Raw genomic sequence first — 26,493 nt, 5'->3', positions numbered from 1 at the left:
GTAAGTTAATTTTTGCTAATTAAATTGAGAATTGATACGTTGGTTTGGATTTTTTAAGTTTTCTGCAATCATTAATAATCCTAGTAATTAGTAGTAGTCATCTTTTCAGTCATCACATGTATAAGGAAATGTAGGGAATGAAGTGACATCCTGAGAAAATTAAACAAGTAATCAAAGGACTAAAAAATGAGTTTTACATTAAAACTTAAAAGAATCAAAATTGCCAGAAATCCTAAATCAAGGTGTTGCTCCCTCTGAAGTCTTGAGGGAGGATCCTTTGGCGTTCTGGAGCTTCTCTCTTGGGTAGTGCATAGCGTTTCACAGTTCCCAGTAGATAAAGAACATATTAAATCCTGGGAGTCTTTAAAAATTCTTATCTGGTATATTCAGGTGCTATCTTATAGATCACTGCTAAAAAATATTTTGGTGAAAATATGTGCTTTTTAAAAAAATTTTTATTGATTTAAGAGAGAGAGGAAGGGGGGAGAGAGAGAAAAAAAAAAACATCGATGAGAGAGAACATCAATTGGCTGCCTCCTGCACGCCCCCCACTGGGGATTGGGCCCACAACCTGGGCATGTGCCCTGACTGGGAATCTAACCGGTGACCTCTTGGTGCATGGGTCGACACTCAACCACTGAGCCACACCGGCTGGGCTGTGCATTGTTCTTTAATACCTCTTGCTAGTTATGTATAATATGGTTGGAGCTACTGTAACAAAATACCATAAAATAGATGGTTCAAAACAATAAATTTATTCTCTCACAAATTTTATTTGAGAATGACAGAATCTTTTTTTTTTTTTTTTAACCTATTCTCAAATAAAATCTCTTCTACCCTCTGAAGCCTCTAGGGAGGGTCCTTCTTTGGCATTTCTGTGGCTTGTAGCAGCATAGCTTTGATCTCTGCCTCTATCTTCACATTGTGTTCCCTCATGTGTCTCTATGTCTTCTCTTCTTATAAGAACACCAGTCATATTGGAGTCAGGGCCCACCCTACTCCAGTATGACCTCATTTTAACTAAATATATCTTCACTGACCCTATTTACAAAGTTGGCAATCTGAGGTCCTGGGGGTTAGGACTTTCACATGCATTTTTGGGTGACACAGTTCAACCTATAAGGGTGCCTGCCTAAGGCTGATTGTCTTGTTTTCTTTTACAGACAATAGCTTTTTAACAGGATTATTAAGACTTGAATGAGATGGATTTATTAGATCATCAATACTTCTATAAAAGATAGTAGAAATACTCTTTCCATGGGGGATGAAGAGCGAGCACTCTAAAATTGATGGAATGCAAAGAATATTTAAGCTTCAACTGTATAAAGGCACTCTCATATGTGTTGGAGATAGAAGGGTTGAAAAGACAGTTTTTGTTCTAAGATAATTTATAGTTTAGTGACATAATCCAAACCTTGTACTCCCAAAATAAAACGTAATGAAGTATCACTGATAGACTATTTTTAGATAACTTTTATTTGTAATTATAAATAGTTGATTAGTTTCAAGAACATAAGGAATTAATGCAGGAATCCTTATTATATGTAACATTGATCTCTGGTACATCATTTTTCATGTTGAGGCAAGCTCGCTTATTCTTACAATATACAGTTTCAGATGCCACAAAGATGTTTTGACATCAGTGTACCCTTTGTTTATGGTTTATATTATATGTTGGCTCTGGGGCTGGTAATCTGTGGGGGTTAAATTATTCTCCCTGAACACAATGGAAAATCAATTTTATTTTATGTTTAATAAAGGTAATTGCTAATATCTCAGTCTTCCAAAACATTTAGTTTTTAAAGACAAAATGTTATAGCATTCCATTAGCCCATAATAGTTGGTAGCTTCAACTATATATCGTCTGGTTATCTCCAGAGAGTTCAGAGTACCTTGCATTCATGGCTCCTGAAAGGGTAGAATGAACTGAAGATATATATATATTTATATATATAGGTTGTTGTTGTTGTTAATCCTTACCCAAGGATTATTTTTCCATTGATTTTCAGAGAAAGTGGAAGGGAGGGAAGGAGTGGGGAGAGAGAGAAACCTCAGTGTGAGAAATACACATCGATTGGTTGCCTCCCGTATGACCCCAACCAGGGTCAGGTTTCGAACATGCAACCCAGGTACAGCCCTTGACCAGGAATCAAACCCAAGACCTTTTGGTTTGCTGGCTGATTCTCTAAGCACTAAGGCAAACTGGCCAGGGATAAAGAAATTTTTATTACCAATTTTTTTTATTGGGAAACTCATGTCCAGAGAAGGTAAATTATTTTCCTTAAGGACATTTGTTGAGTCAGAAGGAAGAATGTGATTTTACCTAAGTATTCTGTGTCTTAATCCAGAATATTTTCAAGCCACAATTTTATACATATATTTTGGAGGGAGAGGCATGTCTCTAATGATAGTTAGTTAAAATTTTTTTTTTTCAGACAAGCAGAAAACTCCTGAATTCAAATTTCCATTCTGGCGCTGGCTGGTTTTGCTCAGTGGTTAGAGTGTCAACCCTCGGATGGAAGGGTCCCGGGTTTGATTCCCAGTCAAGGGCACATACCTGGGTTGCAGGTTCCATTTCAGGCCCTGGTCAAGGTCCTGTGGGAGGCAACCAATCTATGTGTCTTTCTCACATTGATCTTTCTTTTTTTCTCTCTCTCCCGCCTTCCCTCCCTTCTACTCTATCTAAAAATCAATGGAAAAATATCTTTGAGTGAGGATTAACAAAAAAATAAATAAAATAAAATTTCCATCTGCTGTTAAATTGACATTTAATTAGCGACTCAGCCAAGGGAATTGTGTTATCAGATGAATGGTTAGTTATTTATAGTAAGTACTCAGATTAGGTTACCTTTGTTTAAAGTATTGCACTCCCTGGAGTATAGTCTTGTTTTTCTGCTTGCCATTCTTCCAAGAAAGATATACTGAATCTGGAAAAGGTCTAGAAACTGACAGTTGCAGTGTTCAGGGAAGAGGGTAGAAGAGATTTTATTTGAGACCAGGTTAAAAAAATGGATTTTGTTATTCTGCAAAAGTGAAGTTTGGATCAAGAAAAGGAGTGATGCCCTGGCCGGTTTGGCTCAGCGGTTAGAGCGTCGGCCTGCGGTCCAGGGAGGTCCGGGTTTGGTTCCCACTAAGGGCATGTACCTCGGTTGCGGTTTGTCCCTGGCCCTGGTTGGGTCATGAGGGTGGCAGCCACTCGATGTGTCCCTTTCACGTCGATGTTTCTCTCTCTCTCTCCCTCCCTCTCCACTCTATCTGAACAAAAAATGGAAAAATGTCCTCAGGTGAGGATAAAAAAAAAAGAAACAGAAAAGGAGTGATGAGGGGACGTGTGTTACAGAAGAAGGGAGCTAGCATATTTGACTGTCAACTATGATAGGTGATTTGGAGATTAATCCCAAACCTTGGTATGTTTTATATACCAAGTCTGTAAACCTTAATATCTTGCTAGGTAGTGGGATACATGAGAGAAAGTGTTTTTTTTATATTGATATTTTTATTGACTCCTACTTCGTAAACTTATTTATCATAGAAAAATTAGACATAAGGAAATAGTTTAATGGTAGTGATGTTAGTTAAATATCTGAAGAGTCTTCATATATGTTTTTTATTCATTTAATGTACCATTCCTTAAGGAGTTCTTACTAGTTGCGAGGCTTCATTATGCTTCTTCTGAAGGTACTTGTTTTTAAAAAATTTGTTTAAGGTTTCGCCATATCGGATGGGAATGACTTGGGGGTGGTAATGGCTCACTTAAGCAGGAACCAAACCCAAGACTCTCTGGCGGTGGGCCAACACTCTAACTGCTGCGCCAAACTGGCCAGGGCTAGACTAGAATAAATGGAAATCTTTTTTACTTTGTTTAGCATCCTTTAAATTTGTATCTTGATATAATTTGAGGAAACTTTCATCCAAAAAGAAAGTAAAAAGGCACTTGGATTCTATTGTACTTTTTTCTTACATAAATATAGATCTTTAATGGTTTCATACCAGAGAGTTGTTTTCTTAATTGTTAAAAAGGAATCAGAAAATTCTTCCATTTTAATCAGAAATTGAGGTCACAGTAGAAATTTAATAATTTTCCTTTTCTACTCTAAAAATAATCATAACTAGAATCTTAAAGCACAGACTTATTCTGAAAAAAATCTTTCTACCATTAATTATTTTGCTCTTTCAAACTGAAGTTAAAATCATATTTCTACTTGTTTTAAAGGGGCTTATTGTTTCTGAAATCTATTAGATATACAGGTGACAGATATTTGTGTGTATTGTATAGCCATGTTAAAAAAATTTTTTAATGTTTTTATTAATTGTTTGTTGTTCATTTAGAGAGAGAGAAAGGGAGAGATAGAAACATCGATGTGAGAGAGAAACATTGATTGACTGCTTCCTGCACGTCCCTTACTGGGGATGGAGCCTGCAACCTGGGCATGTGCCCTGACCGGGAATCAAACCAGGATCTCTCAGTCAATGGGAGCCACACCAGCTGATCTAAAAAATGTTTGCCTTCTTTCTCTGTGCCATATCTTTTATATCTCTAGGCAGCAGGAAAGGATAAATTCACAAAGGGAAGAAATAGAAAGACAACGGAAAATGTTAGCAAAGCGGAAACCTCCTGCCATGGGACAAGCCCCTCCAGCAACCAATGAGCAGAAACAGCGGAAAAGCAAGACCAACGGAGCTGAAAATGAAACGTATGTTTTTTTATGTGTGAACTGTGAGATACCACTCTCACCCCCAAAACACAAATCTTCTGTTGAATGCTACTGGAAAAAATATGATAAATTATGGAGATTTTTTTAGAGCTTAAGCTTTCTTTTTAGCTACATTAATGGATTTGCTCAAGTCATATAAAATTACTTATATTTTTAGTCTTGATCTTTTTTATTTTTTACTGGAAACCTTGAAACAATTTATTAAGTTGCTTTATACAAGATTAACAATTTCCACACCACCCCTAGTCTTGATCTTATTTAGTTTTGATATAATTTGAATGAGAGGGAGTTTTGAATGAGAGGGAGAAGTAATGCCACTTAACTTGACATTATCTTTGGCCACTAGTATAACAAATGTGATGTCATTATAGTATTCAAATGATATAATTGCTTTTGGATGGTTGGTTCTCAGTTATGGTATGTTGGTATCATCTTATGGGGATTACCTGGCTCCTATTTCAGACTGAAGAATTCACAACTGAAAAAATGATCTTTACTAAGGAGAACTTAGTTAACTGCCACAAACTTAGGCATAAGCTAAGAAAAAACAGGTATATTTTAGGAAAAGGACATTTTTCCAATAAGACAAATCTTGGCATCACCAGTATTTTCCTGTTCTGGGGTACCTAAGGAAAACACCAGTGTCTTAAATTGCAGTATAATCTTCTCTTTCACTGCCTATCAACAGTTAGTATATAGGAGGGGTAGAATATTCTGAGCACAGATGCCTTTCTTTTCCACCCCCATCTCATGTCAGAATTGTCTTCTGGTGCAGGAGTTCACAAACTTTTTCTGTAATGGGCCAGATAGTAACTACTTTAGGCTTTGCAAGCCAGAGAGTCTCTGTTGCAACTACTCAACAGAGTAGCCTGAAAGCAGCCCTAGATAATACATAAATGATTGGGTGTAGCTGCATTCCAATAAAACTTTATTTACAAAAACAAATTGTGAGCTGCCCTGGCTGGTTTGGCTCAGCAGTTAAGAGAGACCCGGGTTCAGTTTCCGCAAAAGGCATGTATCTTGGTTGCAGTTTGTCCCCGGTTGGGTTGTGTGGGTAGCAACCACTCAATGTGTCCCTTTCACGGCGATGTTTCTCTCTCTCTCTCCCTTCCACTCTATCTGAACAAAAAACGAAAAAATGTCCTCGGATGAGGATAAAAAAAATAAATAAACAAATTGTGAGCTGAATGGCCCACTGGCTGTATGTCGTTTGCCAACTAGACAGGAACTACTAAACAGAATTGGCATGGAAAATAAAACATATATATTACTTATCTATTTAAAATATCTCTTATGCTTACACTGAAGACATTTAAGTTATCACCTGTCTTTAAGAGGCAGGCTTTCAATTAAAAATGAAGCAAAAGCTCTACGGATAATAGTATAGGCAATATCTAAAGAATTGATGGTAGCCATGAAATTGGTTTCTGAATTGGAGATTTGAAATTTTAAAAAATATGCTTTTCTAGAAACAGTCATTGCTCCTGTAATCAGTGTATTTATAGCAGCTACATTGATTTTACAGGGGGAAAAGAATTTTTGTAAAGCTGTCATTGTGGGATTCTTCAATTGAAAATAAGTTTCAGGTTTAAAGATAGCCACAAATAGTAGTTAGTAATATTGTATTATTTATTAACTAGTGTGTCTTTTGCCTTTTATGTTTTCATATCAGTTCACAAAAATATAATCACCCATAGTCCCCTTCAAGTATAATATTACTTTTATTACACCATTGTTAAAAGTCCATGACATTCCAGAAATGTGTCTTCATTCCAGTGAGAAAGATGGCTTAACACCAATCTTCACTCCATACATACTTGATGTGTTGGGGAAGCCTTTTCCTTGACATTTATGTAGTAAGTCTGTGTTAAATGCTTATCAGCTCTGTTCTGGACACTGAGGATACAGAGCTAAAGGATACAGCCCCAGCCATAGGAGTTCACAGTTTATTTGGAGAAAATGAACAGATGAATAAGCTAATGATTACATTAAGTATAGTTATAAAGTGTGCATAGTGAATAAGCTTGGAAAACATCTTCACTCTTATAGCTCTGAATATTTTAAGTTTCTAGATAAAAAATATTTCCTTTCAAGAAATCTAAGTAGGAGCCCAGATTTGAAAGATTCTCCAGGCAAATTAACCTGAATATTGTCCTTTTTCATGTATTTTGTGAAGGGACTCTTCCTCCACTATTACTTGAAAATATTTATCTTGCCCAGCTGGTGTGGCTCAGTGGTTGACCATCAACCCATGCACCAAGAGGTCGCCGTTTCGATTCCCGGTCAGGGCACATGCCCAGGTTGTGTGCCAAATCCCCAGTGGGGAGCATGCAGGAGGCAGCCCATCGATGTTCTCTCTCATCAATGTTTCCATCTCTCTCTCCCTCTTCCTCCTTCTCTCTCTCAAATCAATAAAGGAAAAAAAATTTTTTTTAATTTACCTCTAGTGTAGCTATTCTCAACCTGTGGGTCGCGACCCCTTTGTGGGTAGAACGACCCTTTCACAGGGGTCGCCTAAGACATAACAGTAGCAAAATTACAGTTATGAAGTAGCAATGAAAATAATTTTTGGTTGGGGGTCACCACAACATGAGAAACTGTATTAAAGAGTCGCAGCATTAGGAAGATTGAGAACCACTGCTCTAGTGTATAAAAGCATTGGCTTAGGAGTATAAAGAAGGCATAGGCAAAAAAGAAAAAAGAATGCATAGGTTATTTCTTTGCCATAGAACAATAATTAGAATTTAGTCTAGGTCAATAGTATGTCAATAAATAGTTGCCATCTGGAGTACTGTGTAAAATCCAAGCTGGAAAGCATTTGGTCCAGTTTTTAATTAGAGTATCAGAGACTTGGCTCATTCCTTTGGCCAGAAGCCAAAAACAGTCTTCTAGAGTCTTGGAGTGGGTGAGTCACATTATCCTTTCCTGGTATCAAACTTATTTCAGGCAGAGAAAGAATTCTTAGCTATGATTTTTCATTTCTCCCTTTTCTTTAAATCCTTATTTTTTATTGATTTTTTTAGAGAGAGAGGAAGGGAGAAAGAGAGACAAAGAGAGAAACCTCGATTAGTTGAGAGAGAGAGAGAGAGAGAGAGAGAGAGAGAGAGAGAGAGAGAAACCTCAATCAGTTGCCTCGGAAGATCAAACCCGCAACCTAGGTATGTGCCCTGGTCAGGAATCTAATCTTCAACCTTTTGGTGTATGGGACAGTGCTCCAGCCAGCTGATCCACCCTGCCAGGGCTCTCCTTTTTTCCCTCTAGTGTGATATAAAGCAATAGATATCAGTATTTCTGCAACTATGAAGAGATAGGTATAACAATCCTAGTAAGTGTATCTCTTTTTCTTGTTACTCTTTTCTTTTAGTCAGACCTCAAAGACCGTGTTTTGAAGCCCTTCCTGGTTGATAGGATAGCTGTTTCTTCTTTCTCCTGCTATTTAGAATATATCTGAACAGGAACATATAAAACTTTGAAATATATGTATATGCTTCTAGAATGTGAAGAGGTGAAGATGGAAGGAGTATTTTACATGCTCACTCTTGAGATAAGAGCATGTGATTGGGGTAGGTGGAACATAAAACAAGTGATTACCCATCAAGTCAGCCCGTTGAGAATTGTGTTTAAATAACATTTTACAAATTATATACTCTTTTCACATTCTCATTTAATAGTCACAACACTTTTGTTAGATAGGTATTATTACTTGCTGCATTTTAAGGAAACTGAGACTTAAAAGGTGGAAGTTGCTTGCCCAAAGTCACATGGCCCAAGTTGCACTTTGAACCCTAGTCCTCAAACTCCAAATCCTGGGCTCTTTCTATTCTAGTTCTTCTCTTTGTTATTATAGTATCAAGGTCTAAGAGTTATCAAAAATAATCAGATCCATTGGCTTATTATTTTGCCCTTTAAAAATATTTAGACATAATTTTTGGCTACCTCTCCTAAAGTATTTTCATCTGAGTAATGTTTGGAACAAAACTAATATCATAAATAATGTAAAATTATAGCACATTTATTTTTTCATTTTTTACAAATTAGAATCCTGGCTTTGAAATCCTTCTTGCACATCACATCTGATAAATCACAGAAGTCTTCTTGTGTCAAAGGACTGCAAGATAAACCGTCTTTTAGTTGTTTTAACTGAGACTGAATATACTGTATAGCACACTTTGGTATTTCTCTTTCAATAGATGCACTATAATTTCAGATAATTTATTGAAATGTCTACCATTGTTTTCCAGATTAACATTAGCAGAATACCATGAACAAGAAGAAATCTTCAAACTTAGATTAGGGCATCTGAAAAAGGTAAGTATAATGAAAAATGCAATTTTTAGTTTACATTTGGTATGGAAACAAGTTGATTATTTGGGCAAATGTATTGGTTTCACATACCTGCAGAAATCTCTTATATTTTCAATCACATAGCAGCTCTTACTCTTTGCCTAAACTAAAAAGAAAAGGTTTTATATTAACCATGTGGTAACACAGAGGCACCTACACAGAATTTGTTATTGACAATGTTCACAGAAGCATCTTAGATATAGAATGCTCATCTCTTTAATTCAACAGCTCATACATTTTTGTTGGGTGCTGCTTATGTTGCTGATGGTCAACAAGCATTTAACAAAAAGTGCTTTTGGTGCATTCTCAGATCTCGTTAAATCAGTGAAACTTAAGGCACCAAATATAATCCATATTTTCAGAATAGAACCAGATAATGAACCTGATTTTTGTTTTAAAAAAATAGAGATTACATATATACACACACACTCTAAACATACTTAGAAACTTAACAGTGTTATATCTGGGGTGGGAGCAAGGAGGCAGAGGTCTCTCACTTATTCTACTATAATCCTTTGTATGGTTTGAATTTTATTTATTATTTTGTTACAAGCTTGGTTTTTATGATGAAAAGTCTAGTTCTTTAAAAAAATATTTTTTTCAGTGCAAGACATCCTCCTTTAGCTTTTCATGAAAGAGTTGTCTGCTATTGTTTTTTAAATGAGATGCTAGAAGGGTAACATTTCTTGCTTTCTGAGCTGTTTCTTTCCTGTTTGCTTTAGGAGGAAGCAGAGATCCAGGCAGAGCTGGAAAGGCTAGAAAGGGTTAGAAATCTACATATCAGGGAACTAAAAAGGATACATAATGAAGATAATTCACAGTAAGCAATTTGGGGGTATGTTGGGTTGGAGACTGCTGAGCGCTTTCTGACATGAATTGAAGGGTCTAGAACAGCAATTTTCAACCAGTGTGCTGCAAGGATTTTTAAAACATGCAATATCTGACTATTTAGTCAGGGGAACTGACCTCTTTTCCTTTAGATTGTCAAATAAAAAAATGACAACAGCCAATACAACAAGACAATAGTTGTCTGGTGTGAATGAATCAAAATTATACCTATTTTTTTTATTTTTTGGTGTGCTGCAGCATTTTAGTAATTAGATTATGTGTTCCATGAGATGAAAACGGTTGAAAATCGCTAGTCTAGAATGATGATTTTGTTTAATATAAATTTGTTAAATTGATAACATGGTATATTTGGTTTTATTGTAGGGTGTAATGCAATTTATGAGCAAAATTAGGATATGCTTTAGTTTAAATATATATAAACATATTAGATTTATGTATTAAATATCTACCTGTACATATAGCATGTTTATACAAGTAGAGGTCACTAAAACAATACAGATTTGTAGTGTAAATCGTTAGGATATGCTGTGTTCAGATTTACCTCCAGAGCCTTACTAAAGGGAAGGATGGGTGACAGTGCGGTATTGGAGAAAGATTATTGAGTTGACACCCGGTTTCTGAATGACTTTAAGCTGTTGAGATTTTAAGCAAGACTCTGTTAAGCTCAGCACATTAATTTAGATAAATGCCCACCTTTGTTTATAAGTCATTTAAGAGACTGAAACTGCAAAAAGTAGACAGCAAGTGGGAAATAGCTTCTGTCTGTAATCTGTTGGACTCTGAAACATGATTTTTTGACATAGCTATAACTTGTATATTTTTGTTTGGCCAATGTGAGCCATGGACTTCTCTTTCTGTAAAGTGCCAGGCAACAACTGTTACTAAGCACTCTCTCTCTGTCAGGCATAGTGCTAAGTGCCCTTGTGCTTTGTCATTTAATCTTCACAGTAACCGGGTGAAGTAGGTCATCTTAAATACAGAGATCTGGAAACAGGCTTAGAAAAATTAAGTTAACTTGACCAGAGACCTATAACTAGTGGACTACCAAAAAAAAGAGTTAAACTTGGATCTGTCTGATTCCAAATTTAATTATCATACAGTAATGTCATCTCCACAATCATGCTGCTATCTCAAAATCAAAATAATTGCAGGATTAATAGAAGTTATGTTTGCAGAATCTCTTATTTCTTTGTTTTTTAGAAAACAGCACAAGGTGGTATCCTATATGAAGGAAACAGTTACTAACAGTTATAGCATGAAGACTTTTTATTTTATAAAGAAAATGAATGCACATTGAACATGTGACTCACTTTATAATCAAACCCTTTTTTTAATCCTCACCCGAGGATATTTTTACATTTATCTTCAGACAGAGTGCAGGGTGGGGAGAGAAACATCAGTGTGAGAGAGACACATTGACTGGTTGCCACCTGCACAACTCAGCCAGGCTGGAGACAAACTGCAACCAAGGTATGTGCCCTTGGCTGGAATCGAACCCAGGACTTTTTGGTTCGCAGGCTGACACTCTAACCGCTGAGCCAAACCAGCTAGGGCATCAAACCCATTTTTAAGGCCATGTAAAATATCTTGGAGTTTTATTATATATAGTTATGTAATGGTGGGGGTATGTGACTCTTGAAAGGTTTGGAGGAACCAAGTAACGCAATTTAAAAATCCCTGATCTAGTGGAGTCCACCTCCCTCATTTTATAGCTGGGCAGAAAGAGGGAGGCCAACAGAAGTCACAGGTCTGATTGTGGCTATGTAGAGACCGGCGCCTATGTCTTGTGGCTCTGCAGCTAAAGCTTTTCATTGCAATCATGCTCTATCTATCTCTGAATTATATAACTTACTTTAATGCCTAGAGTTAGCTATATTGGTGTTGATTGTCAAACTGTTGGCAGCAGCTATAGTCAAGTGTATAACATGTTAAATATTCTGGAAATTTTGCAAATTTGGAAGATTGTGTAGTCCTTGACCTCAGGATGTTGTTATATATTCCCTGTTTCCACAGATTTAAAGATCATCCAACGCTAAATGACAGATATTTGTTGTTACATCTTTTGGGTAGAGGAGGTTTCAGTGAAGTTTACAAGGTAAGTATGAGGAACTGAGTACAGAGACTAAGGGTTAAACTACTAGTTATTACCAGCTTGGAGAACATTTAGAATAGTGATAACTGTGGGTTGATAACTATGGTTGAAATAATAAACTTTAAGAACCTTGTATTTTTGGGAGAGCTGCTTTTAATAAACTTCAGTGACTAAGCAGGATACAATGTTTTACCCTGTTTTCAAGTTTAAAAAATAATTTTAGATTTTTTAAAATAGGAAGGAAAAACAAGACTAATTTTTGGGTAGTGGAATTATGGTGATTTTTATTCTCATTCTGTACATTCTCCCTCATCTACATTTGCTAGAAATAAGTATGCCTCACTCTTATTCTCATAAAAAAATTTAAAAAATAATTTTTTTTTTCTTTATTGATTCTTAGAGAGAGGAAGGGAGAGGGAGAGAGATAGAAACATCAATGAGAGAGAACATCAACTGGCCGCCTCCTGCATACCCCCCACTGGGGATCGGGCCTACAACCTGGGCATGTGCCCTGACCGGGAATCAAACCAGGAACCTCCTGGTACATGGGTCGACGCTCTACTACTGAGCCACACTGGCCGGGCCTCATAAAAAATTTTTTAACAAAATAGATATGTCACAGTTAATTCTTATTTGAAAAACTGCTTTGTGATGTTCTCATCTTCTAAGTCAGTGCCTCCGGTTGATTTTTACTAAATGAGGAATTCATCCAGTTTTAAATATTAAAATATAGCTGCAGATCCATAACATTTTCACCAGTCATAACCTCCTTGAATTTCCTAGATGTTTCTGGCACCTGGCTTTTAAATGTAGAATTGGTTTTTTAAGTAGTCTTTACTTCATGGCCCTGGTAATTCCCTCTTTTCTAAGGCATAGCCTTCACTGTTAGGATTTATATTATGCCCATATGAATGTATATATGGGAAATGTTTTGTGTAAAATAATTAGTTTTCATTTCAGAAAGAAATAGTAAGAACTAATCCTCATCTAAGGATATTTTCCCATTGATTTTTAGATAGAGTGGAAGGGAGGGATGGGGTGTAGGGGGTGGGGGGAGAGAGACATCGATATGAGAGAGAGACATCAATTGGTTGTCTTTTGCACGATCCCAACCGGGGCTAGGGATCGAACCTGCAACCCAGGTATGAGCCCCTGACTGGCAATTGAACCCAAGACCCTTCTGAGCCAAACTGATTAGGGCTCCCTCTTTTTTACTGTTAATTTTTTATTGTAGTAACATATGCATAAAATTTATCATTTTAATTAACTGTTTTTAAGTGTACAATTCATTGGCGTTAAATACATTCACAGTGTTGTGCAACTATCATTGCTATCCATTTCTAGAACTATAATGATATTTTTTTTAATGTACCCCTAGGTTTGATTTTGTAGTATTTCATTTATGTTTTTTATCTGTGTACATAAGAGGGAGTGGCCCATACTCATGTTTTGTGTACAAGCAGTATTGTCTAGCTTTGATGTCATAGTTATTCTAGAATGAGTTGTGAAATTTCTCTTTTCCCATGTCTTGGGATATTTGTATTACGTGGGAATTGTTAGCTCCTTAAAAGTTTGTTAGAGCTGACTCATAATAACCTGCGTAGGTGTCATTTTAGAGGAAAAGTATTTGATCACCTTTTTGATTCCTTCTACAACTATGGATCGATTCAGATTTTCTTTTCCTTTTTAAGTCAGTTTTGGTCATAAGTTTTTCTGGAAAATTTTTTATTTCATCCTCATTAAAAAAATATCATCCATTCCTTAGTTATTTCTCTTTTCTTCTTCACTGAGAGGTCACAGATTAGTCAGTTTTTGTCTCTCAAGAATCAACTTTTTGTTTTGTTGATCAGATCTACTGTTTCATTTGCTTTCTATTTTACTAACTTTTGCTTTGAATCCTCCTTCTTTCTGCTTTCTTTGCTTTTATTTGTTTTCATTCTTGAATCATAAGCTTAGTTTATTGTTTATTTTTGGTAATTTTTTTATTGTGGTAAAAAAACAAAATTTACCATTGTAACCATTTTTAAAAATATGTTTTTTATTGATTTTTCTAGAGAGAGATAGAAACATCGATGTGAGAGAGGTACATCCATTGGCTGCCTCCTGCACGCCCCCTACTGGGGATTGAGCCTGCAACCTGGGCATGTGCCCTGCCTGATTGGGAATCGAACTGGGACCTCTCAGTTCATGGGACAACAGTCAGTTCACTGTGCCACACCGGCCATGCTCCATTGTAACCATTTTTAAGTACAGAGTTTACGTTAGGTATATTCATGTTGTGAAACAGATAACCAGAACTTTTTCATCTTGCAAAACTGAAACTCTGTCCATTAATCAACAGTTCTCTTTTTCCTTCCTTCCCAGCCCCTGGTAACTACAATTTTACTTTCTGTTTCTGTAAAATTGGCTACTTTAGATATCTCATATAAGTGGAATCACAGTGTTTGTCTTTTTTTTTTTTTTTTTTTTATCTTCACTCGAGGACATCTTCCCATTTTTTTATTCAGACAGAGCAGGAGGGAGAGAGAGAAACATGGATGTGAAAGGGACACATTGAGTGGCTGCCACCCACACGACCCAACCAGGGCCAGGGACAAACTGCAACCGAAGTACATGCCCCCAGTGGGAACCGAACCCGGGTCTCTCTGGACCGCAGGCCAACGCTCCAACCGCTGAGCCAAACCGGCCAGGGCAGTAGTGCTACTTTTAATTCGCATATGCAAATATCTCTGAGACCCTGCTTTCAGTTCTTTTGGCAATATACCCAGAATTGGTACCCTTCCTTTTTTTTTTAATCATCAAAATTGGTTATTGGTGCTTCCCAGTTACTAGTTAGTGTTTTCTTTATCTTTCTTTTTCCTTGTGTTTTCTTTAAGCATTTTAACATTTGTGAAATATAGATGCTTCTTACAATGATGTGTACATTTAATGTGGTTATTCTTTTGCTGTTTTTCATGCTCCAAAAGCCCTTCTTAAGTCAAAGGTGGATCACAGTGTCTTGGGTTCAGAAATATGGTGTGATAGTTGGAGAAAATGATACTTGTAGTCTCATTAGTGTTCTTACAAATGAAGTGGTGCTTAATATGGCTTTTAATGACTTGAAATGCTTCTCTACTATAAAGCCATGATGGTACACATGCTTGCAGGTGGACTTCAAACTCTGTAATAAAAATAGAATTCAGAAGTTTGTGTGACATAAGAGAATCTGTTTGAATGGAATAGTTTTTATATTTTAAAAAATACTATTTTATATCTAGTGTAAATTAGGAGTTTCTTTTGTAAGCAGCCATCTCTTGCATGCAATGCTTTCCTTAGAGGTAGCTTACATTTGAAAAGATCTGCAGAATAGTGATTATTGTTCATGCACAGTGTATCTGCCCCTGTTGCCTTTATGTATTGATACATTCGTGGAAACTGGCAGATGGGTGGTAGCAGTGTTGGAACTGAAGTACGAAATTTTTAATCTGAAATTTGAAAACTAAGAAAAACTATTCATTTTAAAGGAGTTTCTCAGTAAATTCTTTTGTATGGGGTAAATTGTCTATTGTATTAAAATGCTCCTTTGCCCTGGCCAGTTTTGCTCAGTGGTTAGAGTGTCAGTCCTCAGACAGAGGGGTCTTGGGTTTGATTTCTGGTCAAGGGCACATACTTGGGTTGCAAGTTCGATCCCTGACCCAGTGGGGGGGTCATGTGGGAGGCAACTAATGTGTCTCTCTCACATTGATGTTTCTCTCTCTTTCTTTCCCTCCTTCTCCTTCCCTTCCACTCTATGGATATCAATGGAAAAATATCCTCAGGTGAGGATTAACTAAAAATGCTACATTATCAAATTGTGATTTATACTTAACATCCTCAAAAACCCGTTTGTTACTTCCATGATAGAGCACTGCCTAGTTGTGAGACTTGCCAACAGTATGGTCTTTGGGGAAAGTGCTGGAGAAGTGGCTTGGTGAGGTTAACTTCAGACATTGTTGGGATCAAAAACTTCTTTTTATTAACTCAGCATATATGAGTGGGACTAAAGGCAGGGCTCTTTTTAGTTTTAGTTTCTGTTTTTCTTTTAATAAACACAGTAGGGCAAATTACAAAGTTATTTTCTAAACAAACATAGCAAAGAAGTGTATCCTGGGTGGTTATTTCTCAAGAAGGCATTCTGTGCCATTGAAGCATGTCAAGTCCCAGTGTCAGCTGAGGGACAAAAGACACCCTAAGGGAGAAAGGTCCCAAATAGGATAGATGATGTCCAGAAAGAGAATCATTTGGAAGTGACTGTTAAGGCATGAGCTGTCTTTCTGTTTGTGGTGTATGCTTGGTTTTATTTTCTCAACCCCGTGGTGCCAGTCTGGAGACTTCTAAATTATCTAATCACAAGTTTCAAGAAGATGGTTGCTACTCTGATACAAATATGTGATGTATTGTCTTCTGCTGCTGTTTTCATTTAATATTGCATCTTGGACTTTGAGTGTGTTGTTCTGTTAAATAGAAGCTTCAAGTCAGTTGCCTGTAATTCTTGTTAGCATTTATCCAGAACATAATATATTCCTTTTCTTTATAGGCATTTGACCTAACAGAACAAAGATATGTAGCTGTGAAAATTCACCAGTTAAATAAAAACTGGAGAGATGAAAAAAAGGAGAATTACCACAAGTAAGTGATACTTGAGTGTCTGATTTTTCAAAATTTAATAATACTAGCTGAAGTTTGAATACTGTGTTAAGAGCTTTACAGGTATTGTTGTTTCATTCAATCCTCATAACTGTTCTAAGAGAGAGAATAAATTTTCCATTTTATTGATGAGGAAACTGATACTTAGAGAATTTGGCTAATAGTTAAGAAATGGCCGAAATACCATTTAAATCTATCCTTCCCTTAATCCAAAACCCATGCTCTTAACCTCCCCTTCCATTGTCTTGTATAAAATTAGCTATAATAAAGCCTCAGAAATCGTTGTTGCTTGTCTGTAGAAACCAAATGAGAGTGTCCTTTAGTGGTCTGGGACCCTGGGAAGTGTTTGGTGGGAGTTTTTTAGCTGTTGAAGTCATTTCATTATGGAGGAGACAGAACAGTGGGGTCGGGAGACCTAGGGTGCCTTGGTGGCACTTGTTTGACTTGTTCAGCTCCTCAGTGCTGTGCTCACCTCCCCCAGCACAGTTTGCCCATCTCAAAGCCCTTGGTCTTTTTTTTTTAATCCTCACCCGAGGACATTTTTCCATTTTTTGTTCAGATAGAGTGGGAGGGAGAGAGAGAGAGAGAGAGAGAAACATCAACGTGAAAGGGACACATCGAGTGGTTGCCACCCACACGACCCAACCAGGGCTGGGGACAAACCGCAACCGAGATACATGCCCTTAGCGGGGACCAAACCCGGGTCTCTCTGGACCGCAGGCTGACGCTCTACCGCTGAGCCAAACTGGCCAGGGCAAAGTCCTTGATCTTAAGTGTCCCATTTACTGTGCTTGTCTCTCTTCAGAATGCCACTAGTAGTGGCCCTCATCTGTACTTGGGGTAGGGGGTGACTTCTTTAGAATGAATAGTTATTACAGGTTTCTTTGTTCCATTAATGTCAGGTTTTGCTTGTTTCTTCTGAGCTTCAGAACATTGCAATTCATGACTCATTTGCTTTGGGGGCCACACAGAATTAATTTGCTATTAGGATCCCCACTATGCTTAATATTGTATCCTTGTTGTAGGTATAAGTACTGAATTAGACATGTTCTATACTTGAAAGGAGGAGACAGCATCTTTTGATATAAAGAACCTGCCTCCTTTCTCCAAAAGAAGTTTTGTTTGTTTTTTCTTATAAATAGTTCTTTGGAGGGAAAAAAGCAGTGGACTTTGAAGTAGCCTTTTAGTTGGCTTCTCAATCTCAAGGGGAAAAATAAACATTTCTGTATCATCAACCAGTTCTTGGCACATGGACCAAGGTATCTCTTGCTTTATACCTGTTGTTAATCGGAGACCCAGGAACTCTTCGTATTCCATGCAGATTGGCAGTGGCTCTTGGCACTGGGAAAGAGAGTGTTCAGGGTTTAGCAGAGGTAGGAAAAGGGATTGTATGTGGTTTATGCATGGCATCCTGCATGTGTATCTTACGTGACGGGCAGCTGCAGTCCAGATGCTTCTGAGGAGCAGTTACATTATTATAAGTACATTCCAGTCGCTTGACGTGCAAGGACGAATGGCAGGCTGCAGCGAATGCCAGGAGCACTTCAGAGAAGGAAACCACATGTTGTTCTGACCACTTATAAATGAGAAATGTCTCCATTACATTGAGACTCTCAGAGTCCCTAAGAGTGTTGGAACAGTGTATGTTCCTCTTTTAAAATGCCTTCCAGTTATCTTATGTATGCACTGACCACTCTAAACCAGTTGACTCTACAAGGGATCAACATTGATCAACCAAGGACTGTATAAGAAGATAGTTCCCGTGTCTGGATCTGTACTTATATTACCTTGTCTCAGTATCGAGCTTTTAGGCTGACCTTAAAGAGAACTCCGATGCATGTTCACACTGCAGCATTTTGAAACAGTGAGGTATTGAAGGCAGGACTTGACAAATTGGGCAAGTCCTGGTAGATATGAATTGCTTGTGTTTCTCACATTTCTCTACCAGACATAGTCAGAGAGCAAATGGAAGGGGATTGTCTCATCTTTCTGAGCTCTTTACTGGCCCAGTTCAGGCTCACAGTGGTGCCTGCCTGCTCTTTGTTTCTTCACCAGAGGAGGGAATCAGGTGCCTGACCACCTCTGTGGAGCCATCTGGGCAGTGGCCTATTCCTAGTAGACGAGAGGGTGTGCTAAGTTAATATGACCTCCATTCATCCTTGGTGGGGGAAATTCTTAAGCACTTCCACCTTTCTTTGAAAGATTTTTCTTGCTAAGTGATATGAAATCATACTGATGAATTTCAGGTTACAGATAATAATGAATTAGCAAAATGTCATTAACTTTTTTGAACTTAAAGAGGTTTATATCAAGCGCATGTAGAGAGTGCTTTAAAAATTCGGTATTAAACTAAAAAGTAGTATACTTTAGTGTTGTGGTGACATTATAAAATATGAAAATGCTACTCTAACCCTGCAAAATAAAGTCTTTCAATTGCTTTTTCTTTCACATGGATGACTTTCCAGTCCTATATGGAATCAGGACATTTATTTGGGTAAAAAAAGGAAGGAAAAAGTAAAAGAAAGTATAAGGCTGTTGTTTTATTTTGAGTTCTATTTTGTACCTCCTTTCCCCACAAACAAAAAATAAACTGATTGTTTTACTTTTGCATTATTAAAGCATTAATAGGTGTTACTAGATTTCTTTAACTCCCCAAAATAATACATTAGAAACTCTATGGTAGGACATTTTTATGTAAAGCTTTCTGCATAAATAATGCATTTTAAATGGTATACTCTTATATGATACTTTTGTAATCTTCTAGGATAACATCATTTTGAAAGTCTAAATATATATCCGCTTGTAAGAGAGTCAAGGACTAATACTTTAGTGGATAAGTTTCTTCCAGTTTCTTGGTAAAGTTTCTGTATTTATAGTGCATTAATCCCTTGGATGCTAAGTTGAAATGAGGGACAAGGCAGAGCCACTGCCTTGCCTCATGAAGCACGAGAAGCAGGCCTAAAGCCTGATGTGACCTTGAAGGGAGTGCTTTCAGTGACACACAGCAAATTCCCTTAGTTGGTGAGGAGTTTGAATGACACTTCCTTTGATTCTTAATTTTTACCTTCTTTAATTTTGCCTTTTCTGTACCTTGACACAAAAATTGCTCTCTACTCTGAAATGCACAAAATCAAAATGTTAAAACTGAAGTGCAGGGAACTATGGATATGCAGCATGTTAGAATAAAAAATGACTAGAACAGCTACCAATTTAGTCCATAGGTTTCTAAACTTGTTTTCTGAACAGCATCACCTTTATTTCACCAAATGAAATATTACGTGAAATCGATATGTGAAAAAGGACAAGTGTGGAGCTGCTTTGGTGGAATGGGGGGTTGGCCCAAAGCTGCCTTTCTTGGCTCAGTGTCTCCACAGGGGCTCAGGAGGCTTGAATCTCCAGTGAGCCCCCTTTATTATTTATTTATTAAATCATTATCTAAGGATGTTTTTCCATTGATATTTTTAGATAGAGTGGGAGGTAGGGAGAGAGAGAGAGAGAGAAAGAGAAAGAAACATCCATGTGAGAGAGACACATCAATTGGTTGCCTCCCGAACAACCTCGGCCAGGTGGGGGATCGAACCTGAAACCCAGGTACATGCCCTTGATTGGAAATCGAACCCACAACTCTTTGGTCCTCGGGCTGATGCTCTTAACCACTGAACCAAACCGACCAGAGTGCAGTGAGCCCCCTTTAGAACAGCCAATCCAGTACAGTGGTGGTGAAGCCCAGTGCGGTGGGGTCACAGAGTCCAGACTTGAAGCCAGGTTTCTGGGTCCTGGTTTAGTATGTGTTCTAATACTACTATAAGTGTGGCAAGTCTTTCTTTTCAGGAAGACATAAAGATGATAACATGAAGCATCAGAAGAAGTAAAAACTGCCAAAAGTGGCAGCTTGAAAAATAAGCCTAGTCAAAGTTTCCATTGGGGAAAAGATATATATTTAATACTTTTAGATTTCTATTCCCCCACCCCCAATTAGTTTCTCAGCTTTTTGTTGGTTAACTACTTTTCTATGTATTTTTGATATGCTGGAATACACCAATTTCTGAAAACACCACTTTTTTTAAATTTTATTTTACTATACTGTGGACAGTTCTTTTCTTTTTTTTTAATTAAAAAAATTTTTTTAATTGATTTTTAGAGAGGAATAGGGACATCGATGAGAGAGAACATCGATTGGCTACCTCTTGCATGCCCCTCACTGGGGATCGGGCCCACAACCTGGGCATGTGCCCTGACTGGGAATCAAACTGGCGACTTCTTGGTGCATGGGTCAACACTCAACCACTGAGCTACACTGGCTGGGTGAAAGTTCTTTTTTTTTTTTTTTATCCTCACCCGAGGACATTTTTCCATTTTTTGCACAGATAGAGTGGGAGGGAGAGAGAGAGAGAGAGAAACATCGACGTGAAAGAGGCACATCGAGTGGCTGCCACCCGCACGACCAACCAGGGCCGGGGACAAACTGCAACCGAGGTACATGCCCTTAGCGGGAAACGAACCCGGGTCTCTCCGGACCGCAGGCTCCAACCGCTGAGCCAAACCGGCCAGGGCTTTTTTTTTTTTTTTAATGACTCTTGTCTTATAACAAAATGCCCTGAATTAAATGGTGCTAGGTTACTTAAAATATAGTAACTTCCTGTTGTTGTTTGTAAATAAGAGCTAAATACTTTAAAAATTATTTGTAATTATTTTATGTAAATACATTCTATTCTTTTAAAATTTAATGTATGAATATGTCCTAATATATATAGTACATTTGTGTTCCTTATCTTATTAAATGCTTCTGAATTGGGAAAATACTAAAAAAATACTTGTAACACATATTTAAATTTTTGTTCTAAAAAAATTGGGGTTTTCATAATTTCAGATTTTCTATCAATTTCACATTTTCTTTGAAGAAAGTAAAACTGATAGCCCTTTAAATCCTTTTTGTAAGGAGTAGGATTTAAAAATAAATACAAAACACTGCTAATTGCCTTATATAACCAGGACTCTTTTTACCCAAGGAGTTTGTATGCTAATTGATCCTCTTGATGTAACCCTAATATATAAACATTTATAGATTTGAAGTATCAGCTTTAGAAGAGAGGGGAAAAAAGCTGTCTTTATAATTTTTAAATCTCTAATATTTGGGTATAAATAGAAAAGAGGTGAGATTGTCACTGAATGAACTTGAAAAGGATAAAAATCCAATCCATTTAGTTAACAAATATTTGAGCATCTACTATTTTTTCAACAGCTTCGTAGATACAAGTAGAGAAAATAGGATGAGGAAAACTAAGGAAACCAGATGATCTGAATGGAATAAATAGAATGAGTAGGTGGAAATAGTAGAGAAATAAGAGAATATGTAGGATTATCCTTGATGAATTCTAAAAGGCCAGAATATAAAATGTTAATTTTCATTTTTGTTTACAGGCATGCATGTAGGGAATACCGGATTCACAAAGAACTGGATCATCCCAGAATAGTTAAGCTGTACGATTACTTTTCACTGGACACTGACTCGTAAGTGCTACACCATTTCAGCTTAGCAGTTAAATACTGTTTTCTTGTAGTGTGTTGACTACGCATGGAATAGAGTTTAAATCTGGGCTCAGGAAAAATTCTTTAAGGGAACCAAATATATTTATTTATGGGCAAATAATCATGTGAATTAAGAGTTGGGCCAGCACGCCATCTCTTGGCCACAGGATGTGTGTAGTTGGTGCTGGTAAATGTTTAACATCCAGCTTGTGGGGAGGGAGACGGGGGTAATTCATAGTATTTGCCAATTCTGTGGTATAATACTTTCAACATGTCTAATTTCAAGCTATCAATTTAAAAAACCCCAGCTTTCTGGAGATACAACTTATATACCATATAGTTTATCCTTTTGAAGCAGCAATTTTCAACCTTTTTCATCTCATGGCACAACTAAACTACTAAAATTCTGTGGCACACCAAAAAATGTGTTTTTTGCCGATCTGACAAAAAAAAAAATAAAGGTATAATTTTGATTCATTTACACCGGACGGCTATTGTTGTGTTTTGGCTGTTGTCATTTTTTATTTGACAATCTAAGAGAAAAGAGGTAGTACCCCTGACTATATAGTCAAGTATTACATGTTTTAAAAATTCCTGCTATAGCACACTGGTTGAAAATAGCTGTTTTAAAATATACAATCAATTCAGTGGTTTTTCGTATATTCACAGAATGCACAACCATCTTCATAGTCAACTTTAGAACATTTTCATCACCTCAAAAAGAAACCCCATACCTTTTGCTATCATCTCCCTCTCCCTATTTCTTCACCCCCTACCCCCAGCCCTAAGCAACCACTAATCCATTTTTGTCTCTATAGAGTTCCTATTCTGGACTTTCATATGAATGGATCATATAGATGTGGACTTTTGTGGCTGGCTTTTTTCACTTGGTTGATTTTTTTTCAAGGTTTATCCTTGTAGCATGTATCAGAACTTCCTTCCTTTTTATGACCAGATATATTCCACTGTATGGACAATAACCACCTTTTGTTTATCTCTTTATTTAAACTTTAATAACCAGTTCACAAAATTCCTGAAAATTTAGCTATCAGCTCTCAGAACCTGTCACAAATTGGTGCCAGCATACCAGTTACATGCACCAGTGAGTGTGGACTGTTCAATAGAGTCTCTGCCCCACCCTTGCAACTAATAAATACTGACAGGCCTTTTAAAGAAGTACCAGCAATGTGATTTTATCATAGAGTGAAAATGAATGTGGCATAAATGAAGACATTGCCCAATACTAAGTGTTAAAATATAGGTTCATAGGCTTAGAGGATTTTAGAATTGGGAGGGATCTCAGTTCAGTGGAGATTTGAGAATCAGAAATTAAATGACTTGTCTAAGATCTTTAATAATCTTGGGTATTGTTGAATTTCATTACCCAGGTATAGGTAAGCTCTAGCACTTCTGGGTTTATCTAGGAGTTGAGAAATGTTTCAGCATTTGGAAACATTTTCTTGGTAGGAGTCTGGACTGAGTCAGGGGAACATACTCTGGGTATGGCTTACAGGTGTTCCTCTTAGCCCCCCAGTGTAATTTTAGGAGTTTTGGCCTGTTTCAGGCAGCAGCTGTCTCAGAGATTGCTACACAGAGAACCAGCCCATATTTAGAAATGACCCTAAAAGGAGACCACAGTTCCCTTTGGGAACATGAACTCTCTTCTTTCATCTGCTCTGGGATTTCCCCTTTCCAATAGGGTGGCCCTTGCACTGGGCAATAGCCAGCCTTGTGTGTTAAGCATGGAGTGGGGTTCAGAACAATATCTAGGTAGAAAGAGGTCTCCACAGGGTGGCTTTACTGTTTGCTTTGAATAAATTCCTTGAATACTGGGTGGGACCCTTACCACCCCCCCAACTGTAAGTACACAAACTATTTCAAAGATAAATACAATGACTTAGATTACCTGCTGTTTTGAATTGTATACATACTTTTAACTAATCTGAGAAATTGAGTTGAACCTGTGATATTCTTAAATTGTTTACATTGTTCTTGTTGGGTGTATGATGTATTTTCATTGAAAGTAAGTCAGACCATCATTTTAGAAAGTCCTCTATGAGTTGAGTATTAAAAGTGAGGTTTTATTTTCAACGTTCATTTGGTTCAAAGAATAAGTCAACTAAGCATGAGAATCCATATCTCAGATTTCAGTGTCTCAGATCATAGAATCTACAAATTTCAAGCATTCTCAAATAGGGTGCTAGCATGCCCTAGTATGTTTCATAAGAAGCATAAAGCTGTTGTTCAGTTTGGGATCCCATAGGACTACCTATGTCCACATTTCATTGCAGTGCATTTTGAAGGCCTCAAATTGCCCAGAGGCCAATAGTTTTAGTCCTGAATTTGTTTACTCTCAGACCTGCTCTTCATTCTTCCCCTGTTCAGCATCTTAGGTGAGTTGGCCCTTGCAGGCTGTGTTTACCAGGCTCCTATGTCAGTTATTCAACTGAGTTCAGCCAGTAGGGAGACAGATGTATGTGGTGGATGGAGGAACCCCACCCCCACCCCACCCTATGTCTCCACTTTGATGACCCTGGGTTCTGATTGCACCATCTTCCTCAGCCCTCTCTGCCCTTAGGGTGCTAATGGCTTCCTGCTCTAGATGATTTCTGGGGTGCCTCACTGGCCAGTTGTTTTCTCAGATTTTTCATCCTCTATGTGTTTAGTTCCCTGAATTAAAGCCTCTCTGTTATAAATACTTTAGTGATTTTTATTTCCTGGCTAGACCTGGGTGATACAACCATATTGTCACAGCTCAGAATAGTGTAAAAGGTATTCATCTCTCAGGACCACTCAAACAGTTCAGGATGCCTTACTTCAGTTTATAACTGCCTTGAAAGATAAACACATGACCCTTAATGCCACGAATGGTATGCAGTTTTAAATTTGGGTCCTTTTAATATATTGATTGATACAAGTGAAGGAAGAAAACCCATACTGTGTAATAACACATTTGTTAGAACCATAGATACTATTAAAAAGCTCTTTTATACCTTGTGTTTAGCAAAGAGAAATTATAGTACAGTATTGTGTGAAGCTACTAGAAGGCATGCTATGCAACCAATCCTTGGGACCTGGGCAAGCCCAAGATTTTTCCTCACTGTCAGCACTCAGGGTCATAGAAAATGTTTGTAGTGAGAACTTTGTACTTGGTCACAATATGCTTGTTTAGAAATGGGGCAGGACATGGATATGTAAAGGAGACCCTTCCAAAAAGGTAGCTGTCTTAAATACATTACAGCTGAGGTATGCCATGGGTGAACTTCAGCACATTTTCCAATGTGGGGTGTGTGTAGGCTCTTCAACAAGAGAGTAAGCTGTTTCTTCCTGTGCCCGCCCAAATAGCTAATACTGAATAAAGAATAGAAGAATATTTTAAGGAACAAAGAAGAAAGGAGAAGCTAATTACCTGAAGTTTTCACTGGGGCTGGTTTAGTTAGTCTTAATCTGCTGCTTGCTCTCATCTTGCGGTCAAATGTTGGTTTATTTGTCTTTAGGTTTTGTACAGTATTAGAATACTGTGAGGGAAATGATCTGGACTTCTACCTGAAACAGCACAAATTAATGTCGGAGAAAGAGGCCCGGTCCATTATCATGCAGATTGTGAATGCTTTAAAGTACTTAAATGAAATAAAACCTCCCATCATACACTATGACCTCAAACCAGGTATGTCTAACTTTTAGGAGACAGTATTGGTGACTTTTCTTTGGTCTTATAAATAAATTTTAATTTTATAAAGTGAGAGAATTTGGCAGGAGCCAAGAAGGTCTATAACCATCTGACTTTAGATTGCTTGAGTAGGTGTGGGAATAGAAGAGCCCTGGCCACCCAGCACTGGGTTTAGGAGAGCGAGTCATAATAAATGCTCCAGAGAAACAAAGCCCTGTCTTTAGAGCTAGGGCAGTTTATGATGTCAGTCCAATTTAAAAAGAACTATTCTGGCAAGCTCCACTTTGTTTTTTCCCATTACTCACACTGCATAGCAGTTCCTCAAGTGCTTAAAAATTAATGACTTATTTTGCACACATATCTCCCATTTCATTAAATTCAGAGCAGAGTTTTTCATCTTTTTGTATGGTCACTATCTAACTTGGATAGTCATCAGCAAAAAGTAGAGGACAGTTGGACTGCTTGCCTCTATTTTTTGGTGACATTTGCATGTATTCTCTGTGGAAAGCTCCAACCAGTTTAGCTTTGGTATTAGAAAGATGATTCCCATTTACTTTCTGGTGTGGCACAGTTGTTAAGTTTGCTTTCTTCTTCTGGTAGCTACATATTAACTCTCACGGTTCATTATT

The 26,493-nt window shown here is 37.4% G+C and overlaps 1 protein-coding gene across 4 annotated transcripts in view; it reads left to right on the top strand.

The window, feature by feature from the left end:
• TLK2 (tousled like kinase 2) overlaps positions 1-26,493 on the top strand; it is a 117,584-nt gene that overhangs the window by 77,202 nt on the left and 13,889 nt on the right. For all 4 annotated transcript variants that reach the window (XM_036267696.1, XM_036267697.1, XM_036267695.1 and 1 more), the window contains exons 12-18: positions 4,542-4,694; positions 8,957-9,023; positions 9,782-9,879; positions 11,922-12,003; positions 16,556-16,647; positions 22,087-22,176; positions 25,692-25,861. In XM_036267696.1, coding sequence (XP_036123589.1) covers positions 4,542-4,694; positions 8,957-9,023; positions 9,782-9,879; positions 11,922-12,003; positions 16,556-16,647; positions 22,087-22,176; positions 25,692-25,861 — 752 coding nt within the window. The remainder of the gene's footprint in view (positions 1-4,541; positions 4,695-8,956; positions 9,024-9,781; positions 9,880-11,921; positions 12,004-16,555; positions 16,648-22,086; positions 22,177-25,691; positions 25,862-26,493) is intronic.

Source organism: Molossus molossus, unplaced genomic scaffold (genome assembly GCF_014108415.1).
Source record: "Molossus molossus isolate mMolMol1 unplaced genomic scaffold, mMolMol1.p scaffold_m16_p_19, whole genome shotgun sequence".
In the NCBI taxonomy this organism is placed as follows: Eukaryota; Metazoa; Chordata; class Mammalia; order Chiroptera; family Molossidae; genus Molossus; species Molossus molossus.
This window is presented reverse-complemented; position numbering and strand designations above follow the sequence as displayed.